The following is a 14,384-nucleotide window of genomic DNA, read 5'->3' on the forward strand; positions in this document are numbered from 1 at the left end:
ATTATTTTTGCTGCTGCTGTTGATTATTGCTGTTATAGATTGCTTCTGATTATTGCTACTGCAGATTATTGCTGCTGCTGATTGCTGTTGTAATTATTGCTGCTGCTGATTATTATTGTTGATGCTGCTGATTATTTACATTTACATTTATGCATTTGGCAGACGCTTTTCTCCAAAGCAACTTACATTGCATTATACTATACATTTGTATCTGAGTATGTGCAATCCCTGGGATCGAACACATGACCTTGGCATTGCTAGTGCCACGCTCTAACCGCACTGAAAAGCTGTAGCTGCTGCTGTTGATTATTGCTGTTATTATAGATTATTGCTGCTGATTTTTATTATTGCTACTGCAGATTATTGCTGCTGCTAATTGCTGTAATTATTGCTTCTGCTGATTATTGTTGTTGTAGATTATTGCTGCTGCTGCTGTTGATTATTGCTGTTATTAGATTATTGCTGCTGATTTTTATTATTGCTACTGCAGATTATTGCTGTTATAGATTGCTTATGATTATTGCTTCTGCTGATTATTGCTGCTGCTGTTTATTGATATTGTAGATTACTGCTGCTGATTATTGCTGTTATTAGATTATTGCTGCTGATTTTTATTATTGCTACTGCAGATTATTGCTGCTGCTGATTGCTGCAGTTGTTGTAATTATTGCTACTGCAGATTATTGCTGCTGCTGATTATTGCTGCTGCTGATTATTGCTGCTGCTGATTATTGCTGTTGTAGATTATTGCTGCTGCTGATTATTGCTGCTGCTGATTATTGCTACTGCAGATTATTGCTGCTGCTGATTATTGCTGCTGCTGATTATTGCTGCTGCTGATTATTGCTGCTGTTGATTATTGCTACTGCTGATTATTGCTGCTGCTGATTATTGCTGCTGTTGATTATTGCTACTGCAGATTATTGCTGCTGCTGATTATTGCTACTGCAGATTATTGCTGCTGCTGATTATTGCTGCTGCTGATTATTGCTACTGCAGATTATTGCTGCTGCAGATTATTGCTGCTGCTGATTATTGCTACTGCAGATTATTGCTGCTGCTGATTATTGCTGCTGCTGATTATTGCTGCTGCTGATTATTGCTGCTGCTGATTGCTGCAGTTGTTGTAATTATTGCTGCTGCTGATTATTGCTGCTGCTGATTATTGCTGCTGTTGATTATTGCTGCTGCTGATTATTGCTACTGCAGATTATTGCTGCTGCTGATTATTGCTGCTGCTGATTATTGCTGCTGCTGATTATTGCTGCTGCTGATTGCTGCAGTTGTTGTAATTATTGCTGCTGCTGATTATTGCTGCTGCTGATTATTGCTGCTGCTGATTATTGCTACTGCAGATTATTGCTGCTGCTGATTATTGCTACTGCAGATTATTGCTGCTGCTGATTATTGCTACTGCAGATTATTGCTGCTGCTGATTATTGCTACTGCAGATTATTGCTGCTGCTGATTATTGCTGCTGCTGATTGCTGCAGTTGTTGTAATTATTGCTGCTGCTGATTATTGCTACTGCAGATTATTGCTGCTGCTGATTATTGCTACTGCAGATTATTGCTGCTGCTGATTATTGCTACTGCAGATTATTGCTGCTGTTGATTATTGCTGCTGCTGATTATTGCTACTGCAGATTATTGCTGCTGCTGATTATTGCTACTGCAGATTATTGCTGCTGTTGATTATTGCTGCTGCTGATTATTGCTACTGCAGATTATTGCTGCTGCTGATTATTGCTACTGCAGATTATTGCTGCTGTTGATTATTGCTGCTGCTGATTATTGCTGCTGCTGATTGCTGCAGTTGTTGTAATTATTGCTGCTGCTGATTATTGCTGCTGCTGATTGCTGCAGTTGTTGTAATTATTGCTGCTGCTGATTATTGCTGTTGTAGATTATTGCTGCTGATTATTGCTACTGCAGATTATTGCTGCTGCTGATTATTGCTACTGCAGATTATTGCTGCTGTTGATTATTGCTGCTGCTGATTATTGCTACTGCAGATTATTGCTGCTGCTGATTATTGCTACTGCAGATTATTGCTGCTGTTGATTATTGCTGCTGCTGATTATTGCTGCTGCTGATTGCTGCAGTTGTTGTAATTATTGCTGCTGCTGATTATTGCTGTTGTAGATTATTGCTGCTGATTGTTGCTGCTGTTGATTATTGTTGCTGCTGATTATTATTATTGCTGATGCAGATTATTGCTGCTGCTGATTATTGCTGCTGCTGATTATTGCTGCTGCTGATTATTGCTGCTGCTGATTGCTGCAGTTGTTGTAATTATTGCTGCTGCAGATTATTGCTGCTGCTGATTATATATACTGCAGATTATTGCTGCTGTTGATTATTGCTGCTGTTGATTATTGCTGCTGCTGATTATTGCTGCTGTTGATTATTGCTGCTGCTGATTATTGCTGCTGTTGATTATTGCTGCTGTTGATTGCTGCTGTTGATTATTGCTGCTGTTGATTATTGCTGCTGCTGATTATTGCTGCTGTTGATTATTGCTGCTGCTGATTATTGCTGCTGTTGATTATTGCTGCTGCTGATTATTGCTACTGCAGATTATTGCTGCTGCTGATTATTGCTACTGCAGATTATTGCTGCTGCTGATTATTGCTACTGCAGATTATTGCTGCTGTTGATTATTGCTGCTGCTGATTATTGCTACTGCAGATTATTGCTGCTGTTGATTATTGCTGCTGCTGATTATTGCTACTGCAGATTATTGCTGCTGTTGATTATTGCTGCTGCTGATTATTGCTACTGCAGATTATTGCTGCTGCTGATTATTGCTGCTGCTGATTATTGCTGCTGCTGATTATTGCTGCTGCTGATTATTGCTACTGCAGATTATTGCTGCTGCTGATTATTGCTACTGCAGATTATTGCTGCTGCTGATTATTGCTACTGCAGATTATTGCTGCTGTTGATTATTGCTGCTGCTGATTATTGCTACTGCAGATTATTGCTGCTGCTGATTATTGCTGCTGCTGATTATTGCTGCTGCTGATTATTGCTGCTGCTGATTATTGCTACTGCAGATTATTGCTGCTGCTGATTATTGCTACTGCAGATTATTGCTGCTGTTGATTATTGCTGCTGCTGATTATTGCTACTGCAGATTATTGCTGCTGCTGATTATTGCTACTGCAGATTATTGCTGCTGTTGATTATTGCTGCTGCTGATTGCTGCAGTTGTTGTAATTATTGCTGCTGCTGATTATTGCTGCTGCTGATTGCTGCAGTTGTTGTAATTATTGCTGCTGCTGATTATTGCTGTTGTAGATTATTGCTGCTGATTATTGCTACTGCAGATTATTGCTGCTGCTGATTATTGCTACTGCAGATTATTGCTGCTGTTGATTATTGCTGCTGCTGATTATTGCTACTGCAGATTATTGCTGCTGCTGATTATTGCTACTGCAGATTATTGCTGCTGTTGATTATTGCTGCTGCTGATTATTGCTGCTGCTGATTGCTGCAGTTGTTGTAATTATTGCTGCTGCTGATTATTGCTGTTGTAGATTATTGCTGCTGATTGTTGCTGCTGTTGATTATTGTTGCTGCTGATTATTATTGCTGATGCAGATTATTGCTGCTGCTGATTATTGCTACTGCAGATTATTGCTGCTGCTGATTATTGCTGCTGCTGATTATTGCTGCTGCTGATTATTGCTGCTGCTGATTATTGCTGCTGCTGATTATTGCTGCTGCTGATTATTGCTGCTGCTGATTATTGCTGCTGCTGATTATTGCTGCTGCTGATTATATATACTGCAGATTATTGCTGCTGTTGATTATTGCTGCTGCTGATTATTGCTACTGCAGATTATTGCTGCTGCTGATTATTGCTGCTGCTGATTATTGCTGCTGCTGATTATTGCTGCTGCTGATTGCTGCAGTTGTTGTAATTATTGCTGCTGCTGATTATTGCTGCTGCTGATTATATATACTGCAGATTATTGCTGCTGTTGATTATTGCTGCTGCTGATTATTGCTGCTGTTGATTATTGCTGCTGCTGCTGATTATTGCTGCTGCTGATTATTGCTACTGCAGATTATTGCTGCTGCTGATTATTGCTACTGCAGATTATTGCTGCTGCTGATTATTGCTGCTGTTGATTATTGCTACTGCAGATTATTGCTGCTGCTGATTATTGCTGCTGCTGATTATTGCTGCTGCTGATTATTGCTGCTGCTGATTATTGCTGCTGCTGATTATTGCTGCTGCTGATTGCTGCAGTTGTTGTAATTATTGCTGCTGCTGATTATTGCTGCTGCTGATTATTGCTACTGCAGATTATTGCTGCTGCTGATTATTGCTGCTGTTGATTATTGCTGCTGCTGATTATTGCTGCTGTTGATTATTGCTGCTGCTGATTATTGCTACTGCAGATTATTGCTGCTGCTGATTATTGCTGCTGCTGATTATTGCTACTGCAGATTATTGCTGCTGCTGATTATTGCTGCTGCTGATTATTGCTGCTGCTGATTATTGCTGCTGCTGATTATTGCTACTGCAGATTATTGCTGCTGCTGATTATTGCTGCTGCTGATTATTGCTACTGCAGATTATTGCTGCTGCTGATTATTGCTACTGCAGATTATTGCTGCTGCTGATTATTGCTGCTGCTGATTATTGCTGCTGCTGATTGCTGCAGTTGTTGTAATTATTGCTGCTGCTGATTATTGCTGCTGCTGATTATATATACTGCAGATTATTGCTGCTGTTGATTATTGCTGCTGCTGATTATTGCTGCTGTTGATTATTGCTGCTGCTGATTATTGCTGCTGCTGATTATTGCTGCTGCTGATTATTGCTACTGCAGATTATTGCTGCTGCTGATTATTGCTACTGCAGATTATTGCTGCTGTTGATTATTGCTACTGCAGATTATTGCTGCTGCTGATTATTGCTACTGCAGATTATTGCTGCTGTTGATTATTGCTGCTGCAGATTATTGCTGCTGCTGATTGCTGCAGTTGTTGTAATTATTGCTGCTGCTGATTATTGCTGTTGTAGATTATTGCTGCTGATTGTTGCTGCTGTTGATTATTGTTGCTGCTGATTATTATTATTGCTGATGCTGCAGATTATTGCTGCTGCTGTTGTAATTATTAACTTGCTATTGCATATATGCTGACATGCTGAAGCTGCACAAATAGCATATATATAAATTACTCATAACAAATCTATACAGGTGAAGCTGGAGGTTTTCAGATGAACTCTGAAAACACCCTGCAAACTGCTATAGTGAATGTTAACCAGCCATTTAAATGTTGAGCAGCAAGTTCACTGGCTGCAAATGAGCCATCCAATAAAAAAAAAAAAAAAAAAAAAAAAAAATCAACTTGTGCCAAGTAATTAACACTGAGAATATCATCAGTTTGCATTAAGAACCCATCACCCTGCGCCATCTAGAGTTTCATGACAGAACCCGGCATGCGTGTTTTAACGTGCAGTGAGTTCCACAATAATTACCTGGAGTTTTCTATACGTTAACTGATCTGCCTTTCAATAATTATCTCTGGACAAACTACTATGAAATATTATGTTTAAATGTTGCTTGGAAGTATTTTGTTTTTACTCAAAATACATGCATCATGTTTGCAGATAAAACATTAGATCCTAACAAATTTCTAATTCATCCTCAGACTCATTGGTCTTTGATTTCATGTAATTCCAGTTTTGCGTATCATGACCGTTTTCACATTTCTGACACTCTCAGAAGTCGTCATATTTGGGTAAACTTCTATAATGTTGAACAGGAGATCATTTTTGCTCAATAGCAAAAGAAAAAAAAAGCATTTCTATGGCTTTCTAAAGAGGAAAATATATTGAGAGATTGATTTCGTTGGTCTGAAGAAAAATGTCAAATTTACCATCGCTCCCTCAGCTGTTGTATTAGAAACACAGCAGCTTGACTTAGTTCTTATTAATTCAATGCTAGGTAATGTAAGAAAGTATAGTTTAAAAATACACGTTAATCATTCCAGTATGTTAAAAGGGTCCATTATCTGGTCAGTTGTTTTCGGTGTCCTTTAGCCATGTATTTATGAAGCACATTATTACTCTTCAATGTTTTTAAATAAAAATACTGCACTGTACACGTTCCCAGCAGAGGAATGGAAGAGGACCGGATGGTGGAACATTCATATCATGCCATGAGGAAACTGGAGGCTTTCTGATAAAAACATCAATTACTGCTGAATAAACAGAAGCTCAAAGCCGAGAGAGATTCTGCCGTTATGAGGAAGCCTCGTCCTCAGCGCGTCTCACACGGCTGAGCTCTCCAGATGTTGATTTAATTACACGTTAATAATCTCGCCGGCACAGAGCCAATTGGCACACCCTTACCGGACAGAAAAGAGGGTTGTTCATATGAAGGCAGCGCAGAAGATAAAGCCATCCATTATGGATTCCAGCTCCTCCAACTCCCTTAGGCTCAATAAGAACACCGGCAGGTGGGGGATTTTTCTTTTGCCAAATTACTTTGACGTTATTGGAGGAGGAAAATACAGAGAAAGGTCTAGATGAACTGTGGGGCGGTTGAACAGATGAGGTGAGCGGCAGGTTAATGTAGCAGACAAATGACCCAATAAAAGCAGAATTGAGATGAACGACACCGTCCATCGGCTGAGATGCCTCGACCCATCGGCTCCTTACTGAAAAATAAATTGTGATAAATGAACGCCAGAGCATTGATACATATATAAAAACGACAAACTGATTCATGGCAAAGGACGGCAGTGTTTGATAAAGTAGATCATTTGGTGTAAACATTTATTGGTTCTCAAAACTGAAATAAAAATGGACTTGCACCAGTAAACATTGAACAGCCTTTCAGACTTCCACACGTATTTTCATAAGAAAAAAATAGATTTTTCTGTATATATACTGAGTTTGTATAAATGTGCAACTTTTTGTCGTTTTTCTCTTTTTATTTTTCCCCGGTAAGAATATATTAAAAGACGTGTGTGAAAACAAGAAACACAACCGTTCAACTTATTAAAAATGATCTGCTGAGATGCCGTATGATTGGTTTTAAATGTCTTAAATTAAAAAACAAGGGAAATAAACAACAACAACAACAACAACATCATAAAAAATGCTGTCGCTCTTACTGGCGTCTATTCCCACAATTCAGAGGAAACTGAATTATACAGCTACGTCAAAAATTATTTACACAAAAGCAGGGTGTTTGACATGAGACGTCTTTGTTCGTCTGACCGAAGGCACACCACGACACCCGCGTGTGAACGCGTCACACTGAGAGCCTATGGCTGGTGAAGAAATACAAATGTGAACGACTGGAAACCAAACCAAAAAAGTCCATCTGACGTGTTTTAATACTAGAATATTCAAATAAAAAACAAACAAACCAATAAATGCAGATAAAAAAATAAAGAACAACACAGTTCCGGCTGCATTTTGATATGTTCCAATCAACTGTCCAATGAGAGAGCAGAACACTTTCAGTTCGGATTGTTTTCTAGAGCTCAAACTCCCGCCGGCTGTTTGTCAGTCAGTCAGAGCGCCCTCGTGTGGAAGGGTGACGGCGTCACTGGGTGTCTGAAGCGGGCGAGCTGTAGGTCCTGTGCGGCGTGTGCGAGCAGGACGGTTTAGAGGCCGCGGGGTCAGCGCTGGAGGAGGGAGATTTGGCGAGAGAAATCCTGGAGCTCCTGTCCTGCACAGGCCTCCGTACGACTGATGCCCGCGGCACACGGACGATCACTGGAGGAGACACAGACCGTCACAAAACACACTGACTCTCATAAACTCAATACACATGCTGTCAAAAATATTCATAATCATCTATTTTTGTGACACACACACGACTCGTGTGCACAGAAAGACGTGCTCCAGTATCGAGTTTAAGTATCGAGATCAGTCTAAAATTAGTTAAATAACATCTTTAAATGAACTTAAAGAGTTGTGAGAAAATGTCATGTTCGGCTGCTCTTAAAGTGACAGCAGCCTAATAAACCAGTGGCTGCGACGTTTGTCATTAATTGTCAAAGAACAAAGGGAACAGAGAAAATTGTAGCTTTAATAAGGATTAATCTATATTTCATTTATAATTTATTTATTTCTCTATATTTCCTACTTGACATTTATTATAATGGGTTCATCTGAAGACTGTTTTAAAGCCTAACAAATGTTGAAATTGAAAGCTTTTAGATATACTGTAATGTTGAATGTCTATAATTAATGTTAAAAAAAATCTATTTCATAGGCTCATCAGTAGCAGTATTAGTATCAGTGATACTGGCCTTCATTCATAAAAAGATGACATGAAACAAATATTTATAATATACTGTCTTTAAGTTGTTTCTACATTAATTTGGAGAGTAACTGTGAAATTATTACAATATAAAAATATTAAAATGTTTTTAATCGTGATTAATTACAGAAAAAAATTTATTACTTATATATATATATATATATATTTATATATATATATATACATACATATATATATATATATACATACATATATATATATATATATATATATATATATATATATATATATATTTATATAAAAATTGATTAATTACTATATATATATATATTAATTATTATATATATTATATATATTTTTTAGGGCCTGCAGTAACACAGTTTGACCAGTGGGGCACTGTAGCATGTACAATAATATAATAATCAATCAAACATACTGATTAATCAGTGAAATAATCTGATTAGTCTATTAATCGTTCTATTAATCATTAGATTATCAAAATAGATGTTTGTTGCAGCCTTATTTATAATACGTCTGACACATTAGTTTGACACCGTAATGAAATCACTAAATAATCACTAAACTTTTGCCATGAAATCACTCTGATTGTACGATAGATTTATTTTATTTTTTTTTAAAATGCAGCTTATGTTTTGGAATCAAACTCTTCATTTTATTATATATATATAGTTTTTTATTTTTTTTATTTTGATAGATTAATCGAACTTGTAGGGTCACCTACACTGAGATCTGTAGAAAGCGCTTTCCTGTGTGGCTTCCTGCCTCGACCAGCGTGTCGAATCCCTACAGAAGCCTAAACAGAAGATTAACAAAAATTAATTTAACAACCGCACACTTTCTGTCACAACCTGAATTTTCAGTGCTTTTATTTTATTTGCACATTTTTTTACAGGGAAAATTCATAGCTGCCAATTTTTTTGAATTGCAAAAAAGTGGCTAATCAGGATTCACTGTAAAGCTTGTTAAGTACATGTTAATGTGATCTGAAATGTGATTGGTGGGCTGACCTGACTGGACACCATGGGCGGGGCCTGAAGTAAGGGAGGGCGAATCTGAGGGCTGTACTGGAGCGTCTGGCCCAGCAGAGGATAGCGAACGTCACCTGACACAACAACACACCTGATGATCCTCACGGCAACTTCAGCACTTTAATAAACACCAAACAGAACAAGAGGACTCACCTTGTCCTGAAACGAAGGATCTAGAGAAGTGAGGCATGATGGGAACAGTGTTGAGGCTGGGACGGATGTTCTTTACAGTAGTGAGGTGTGCAGGTGTGGGCGATTGGGCCGGCGAGATGGACGGGCTGCCGATCTGTGGACTGCTCTGCGCGCAAAGAAAGTTAAACATCTAAATGATGCTGCATTCATCACATGACAGAATCACGTCTAACATCAATGAAGATGTGTTTTACAAGCTCCCACTAAACAACTACATCTTATGAACTCATTAACAGTTAAACTTTACACAAGAGCATATTGATGTGCATTAAAGTGAGTTTGTTGTGGTCAAATCTGCACATGGATCCATTTTGAGCACAAAATAAACAAATGTCATGTGTTTATTTCTGTCAGAGATCTGAAGTGATGACTTACTCGTGACGTGTCCAGACAGCAGATCTCGCTGGGCTTCTGTGTGCGTGTGTGCTCAGAGCTGTAGTATTTGTTGTGTTTCCACTGCTGGGGTGAATGCGACTGAAGCTGCTGCGATGCAGGTAATGCCAGGTGCATCATCACCATACCACCTGATGGGGGCGGAGCACCTGTCAATACACACACATTGGGTTTTCATGTTTTTATACTGTACAAACTGTATATTCTATCCTCTAACCATAAACCTACCCATCACAGAAAACTTTCTGTATTTTTACAGATTTTACTGATTTATAAGCTGTTTTCCTCATGGAGACCAAAAAATGTCAAGGATTTCAGATATTTGTGGGGACAATTTGTCCCCATAACATAGGTTTTTTTTTGCTATTGGAGTAAATGGTTGTAGTTTCCGTTCACCACTTTAACAGTTTAAGGTGTGGTCACACTGCACTTTTCGCCCCATTGACTTCCATTCATACGCATGTGAATGCTTCAGACCGGAAACGCGAGCTCAAACAAAAAAGTTTTGCATTTCGCTGCATTCCAAAGTTCAAGTTTGTTGAACTCTGACCTGCGAATTTGTCACGTGAAGACCAATAGAAGATTGATTCGTCGTGGCATGACCTCTTGGCTGAATTAAAATAATATTTTTGCAGTAAAATCGAGTAGGCTGTATATTTTTGCATTTTGAATGTATTACTAAAAGTTATATATTGAATTTGCTTTCACATTCAGCAGCATCCGATTAAACTTTGCATGTTCAAAGTGCAAAGTGTGACCTTGGCTTTACCAAACTATAGCCAAGTTTCAATTACAGATTTGCACAAAACTTTTGCGATATTTTCTAAATGTCGATAAAAAACTACTGCGAAATGACAGTATTTCCGTCATGTTATGCAACTAAAACGTAATTTTTTCCGTCAGCTAAATTCACTGTTAGATTAGATCAATTACACTAGCTATTCACTCGAAGAAAGTGTAACGCCTCTCACAGTTCAAAACACTTACGTTACGTCTTACGCCTTTCTATATTTAACTTACGAAAGAAAGTGTAACGCCTCTCACAGTTCAAAACACTTACGTTACGTCCCACGCCTTACATATTCAACTTACGAAGAAAGCGTAACGCCTCTCAGTTCAAAATGCTTACGTTACGTCCTACGCCTTCCATATTCAACTTACGAAGAAAGTGTAACGCCTCTCACAGTTCAAAACACTTACGTTACGTCCTACGCCTTACATATTCAACTTACGAAGAAAGCGTAACGCCTCTCAGTTCAAAATGCTTACGTTACGTCCTACGCCTTCCATATTCAACTTACGAAGAAAGTGTAACGCCTCTCACAGTTCAAAACAGTTACGTTACGTCCTACGCCTTCCATATTCAACTTACGAAGAAAGCGTAATGCCTCACAGTTCAAAACACTAACGTTACGTCCTACGCCTTCCGTGTTCAACTTACGAAGAAAGTGTAAAACTCTCGCATTTCAAAACACTTACGTTACGTCCTACGCCTTCCATATTCAACTTACGAAGAAAATGTAAAACTCTCGCATTTCAAAACACTTACGTTACGTCCTACGCCTTCCATATTCAACTTACGAAGAAAATGTAAAACTCTCGCATTTCAAAACACTTACGTTACGTCCTACGCCTTCCATATTCAACTTAAGAAAGCGTAATGCCTCACAGTTCAAAACACTAACGTTACGTCCTACGCCTTCCGTGTTCAACTTACGAAGAAAGTGTAAAACTCTCGCATTTCAAAACAGTTACGTTACGTCCTACGCCTTCCATATTCAACTTACGAAGAAAGTGTAACGCCTCTCACAGTTCAAAACACTTGCGCTACGTCCTACACCTTCCGTATTCAACTCACGAAGAAAGTGAGAAGCTCTTGCAGTTCAAAACACTTACGTTACGTCCTACGCCTTCCATATTCAACTCACGAAGAAAGTGTGAAACTCTTGCAGTTCAAAACACTTACGTTACGTCCTACGCCTTCCATATTCAACTTACGAAGAAAATGTAAAACTCTCGCATTTCAAAACAGTTACGTTACGTCCTACGCCTTCCATATTCAACTTACGAAGAAAGTGTAACGCCTCTCACAGTTCAAAACACTTACGTTACGTCCTACGCCTTCCATATTCAACTTATGAAGAAAATGTAAAACTCTCGCATTTCAAAACAGTTACGTTACGTCCTACGCCTTCCATATTCAACTTACGAAGAAAATGTAAAACTCTCGCATTTCAAAACAGTTACGTTACGTCCTACGCCTTCCATATTCAACTTACGAAGAAAGTGTAACGCCTCTCACAGTTCAAAACACTTACGTTACGTCCTACGCCTTCCATATTCAACTCACGAAGAAAGTGTGAAACTCTTGCAGTTCAAAACACTTACGTTACGTCCTACGCCTTCCATATTCAACTTACGAAGAAAATGTAAAACTCTCGCATTTCAAAACAGTTACGTTACGTCCTACGCCTTCCATATTCAACTTACGAAGAAAGTGTAACGCCTCTCACAGTTCAAAACACTTACGTTACGTCCTACGCCTTCCATATTCAACTTACGAAGAAAATGTAAAACTCTCACATTTCAAAACAGTTACGTTACGTCCTACGCCTTCCATATTCAACTTACGAAGAAAGCGTAACGCCTCTCACAGTTCAAAACGCTTGCGCTACAGAACCCTGGAAATGTGAAAAGTAGGTGATATATGCAATGTAATTTCACTAAGAAAACTTCTGATTAAATGGTTACAACAGCGGCACAATAAGTCAAAATACTGCATTGGAAAAGAAATGGATATCCAGACGTCTCATTGTGTCAACACTGAATCAAGAGCCATTCAACAAACTGCAGAAGAGCCACAACAGGTTTAAAAGGACGTTCTTTCTTTTACTGCTTAATCAAATTAAACCACAAGACGCTTGTGAAGGGGAAGAGAATCTAATTTGAGCATTTGAGGAGCCCTTATAGCCTCCTCTTTTAATTAGTTATTAAAGACGAGCGATGGAGAGACGCCACAGAGCGATCAGAGTGGCTCACCGCGAGAAGCCATTCACATTAATGGAGGACACATCAACTGGAAATGAGAATTATAGCAGCCGTGAAGGCCTTCTTTAAGATAGCCATAACCGTGAACAAAGCAGCACAGGAATTACTTTTTAATTACCAGCCCATATCTGTTCAATAATGGGATTGTTGGGAGCAGAGAGTGTCATTTCAATTAGCACCTTTATGCCTCGCAGGAAACGACACGAGGCTGAAGGTCACGACAATGAGCTGCATATGGGCGTCTCTGAATTATAAGCCGTTCTGCTCGCTCGTGTTCTCCACACATCCTTTGTGGAGACACACAATCTAATTCCAGGGTCTGAATAAAGGACGAGTCTGACTGTATTGTGCTGCGATCAGTGCTGAGAATCAAGGAGGCCAAAAGACAAAGAGGAATAATGTGGATCTGAGAAACTAATGTCAGAATTAATGGCAGCATAAAGCATAAACGCTTTGTTTTAAAGGAGTGGTTGATTATGATTTCAGCATAGAGCATAAACAACATCTGCAAAGTTACGACTTGACATTAACATGACGGCACATGCTAGTCGAGGAGTTAAATCAACTCCACAGTGCTTCTTAATATTTTAATTTTTTTTATATAACCTGTGATATTTTTTTCAGGATTCTTTGATAAATAAAAAGTTAAAAAAGGACAGCATTTATTTAAAATTTAAATCTTTTGTAAAAATATACACTACCATTTAAAAGTTTGGGGTCTGTAATATATATATATATATATTTTAAAGAAAATAATACTTTTATTCAGCAAGGATGAAAAACTGATAGTAAATACTTTTATTTTGAATAAATGCTGTTCTTTTTAACTTTTTATTAATCAATAAATTCTGAAAAATAATCACAGGTCCAAAAAAAAAAAAAAATTAAGCAGCACAACTGTTTCCAACATTGATATTAAATCATCATATTAGAATGATTTCTGAAGGATCATGTGACACTGAAGACTGGAGTAATGATACTGAAAATTCAGCTTTGCATCACAGAAATGAATTATATTTTAAAGTATATTAAAATGGAAAGCCAATATTTTCAATTGTAATAATATTTCTGTATTTTTGATCAAATAAATGCAGCCTTGATGAGACTTCTTTCAAATACATTAAAAATAGTAATGTGTTCAAAGTTTTGACCAGTACTGTACATCAAAAATGAAATACTGTGTTCTTATAGTTATTTTGCAATAAATGTTATTTTGTAATAACTTGAGAAATACACTTAGTTTTAACGTAAAAAAACATACAAAAGAGAATTATGTTTGTTGTTTCCTTGATAGTGTAAATAATATTTTTGTTAATACTTTACAATAATGTCCCATCAGTTAACGTTAGTTAACACATTAAAAAACAATAAGCAATACAAAAATGTATTAGTAAATTTTAAAATTAACATGAGCTACGATTAATAAATTAATATTCTTC

The 14,384-nt window shown here is 37.9% G+C and overlaps 1 protein-coding gene across 6 annotated transcripts in view; it reads right to left on the bottom strand.

The window, feature by feature from the left end:
• Positions 1-6,770: 6,770 nt before the first annotated feature.
• Positions 6,771-14,384, bottom strand: part of LOC137035915 (R3H domain-containing protein 1-like) — a 73,813-nt gene continuing 66,199 nt past the window's right edge. For 5 of the 6 annotated variants that reach the window (XM_067409720.1, XM_067409719.1, XM_067409717.1 and 2 more), the window contains 5 exons: positions 9,880-10,046; positions 9,466-9,610; positions 9,292-9,386; positions 9,006-9,077; positions 6,771-7,752 (listed from right to left, as the gene is read on the bottom strand). In XM_067409720.1, coding sequence (XP_067265821.1) covers positions 7,750-7,752; positions 9,006-9,077; positions 9,292-9,386; positions 9,466-9,610; positions 9,880-10,046 — 482 coding nt within the window. In that variant the 3' untranslated portion in view covers positions 6,771-7,749. The remainder of the gene's footprint in view (positions 7,753-9,005; positions 9,078-9,291; positions 9,387-9,465; positions 9,611-9,879; positions 10,047-14,384) is intronic. The other variant, XM_067409716.1, reaches the window with a different exon arrangement.

The sequence above is a fragment of the Chanodichthys erythropterus genome, chromosome 14 (genome assembly GCF_024489055.1).
Source record: "Chanodichthys erythropterus isolate Z2021 chromosome 14, ASM2448905v1, whole genome shotgun sequence".
Lineage (NCBI taxonomy): Eukaryota > Metazoa > Chordata > Actinopteri > Cypriniformes > Xenocyprididae > Chanodichthys > Chanodichthys erythropterus.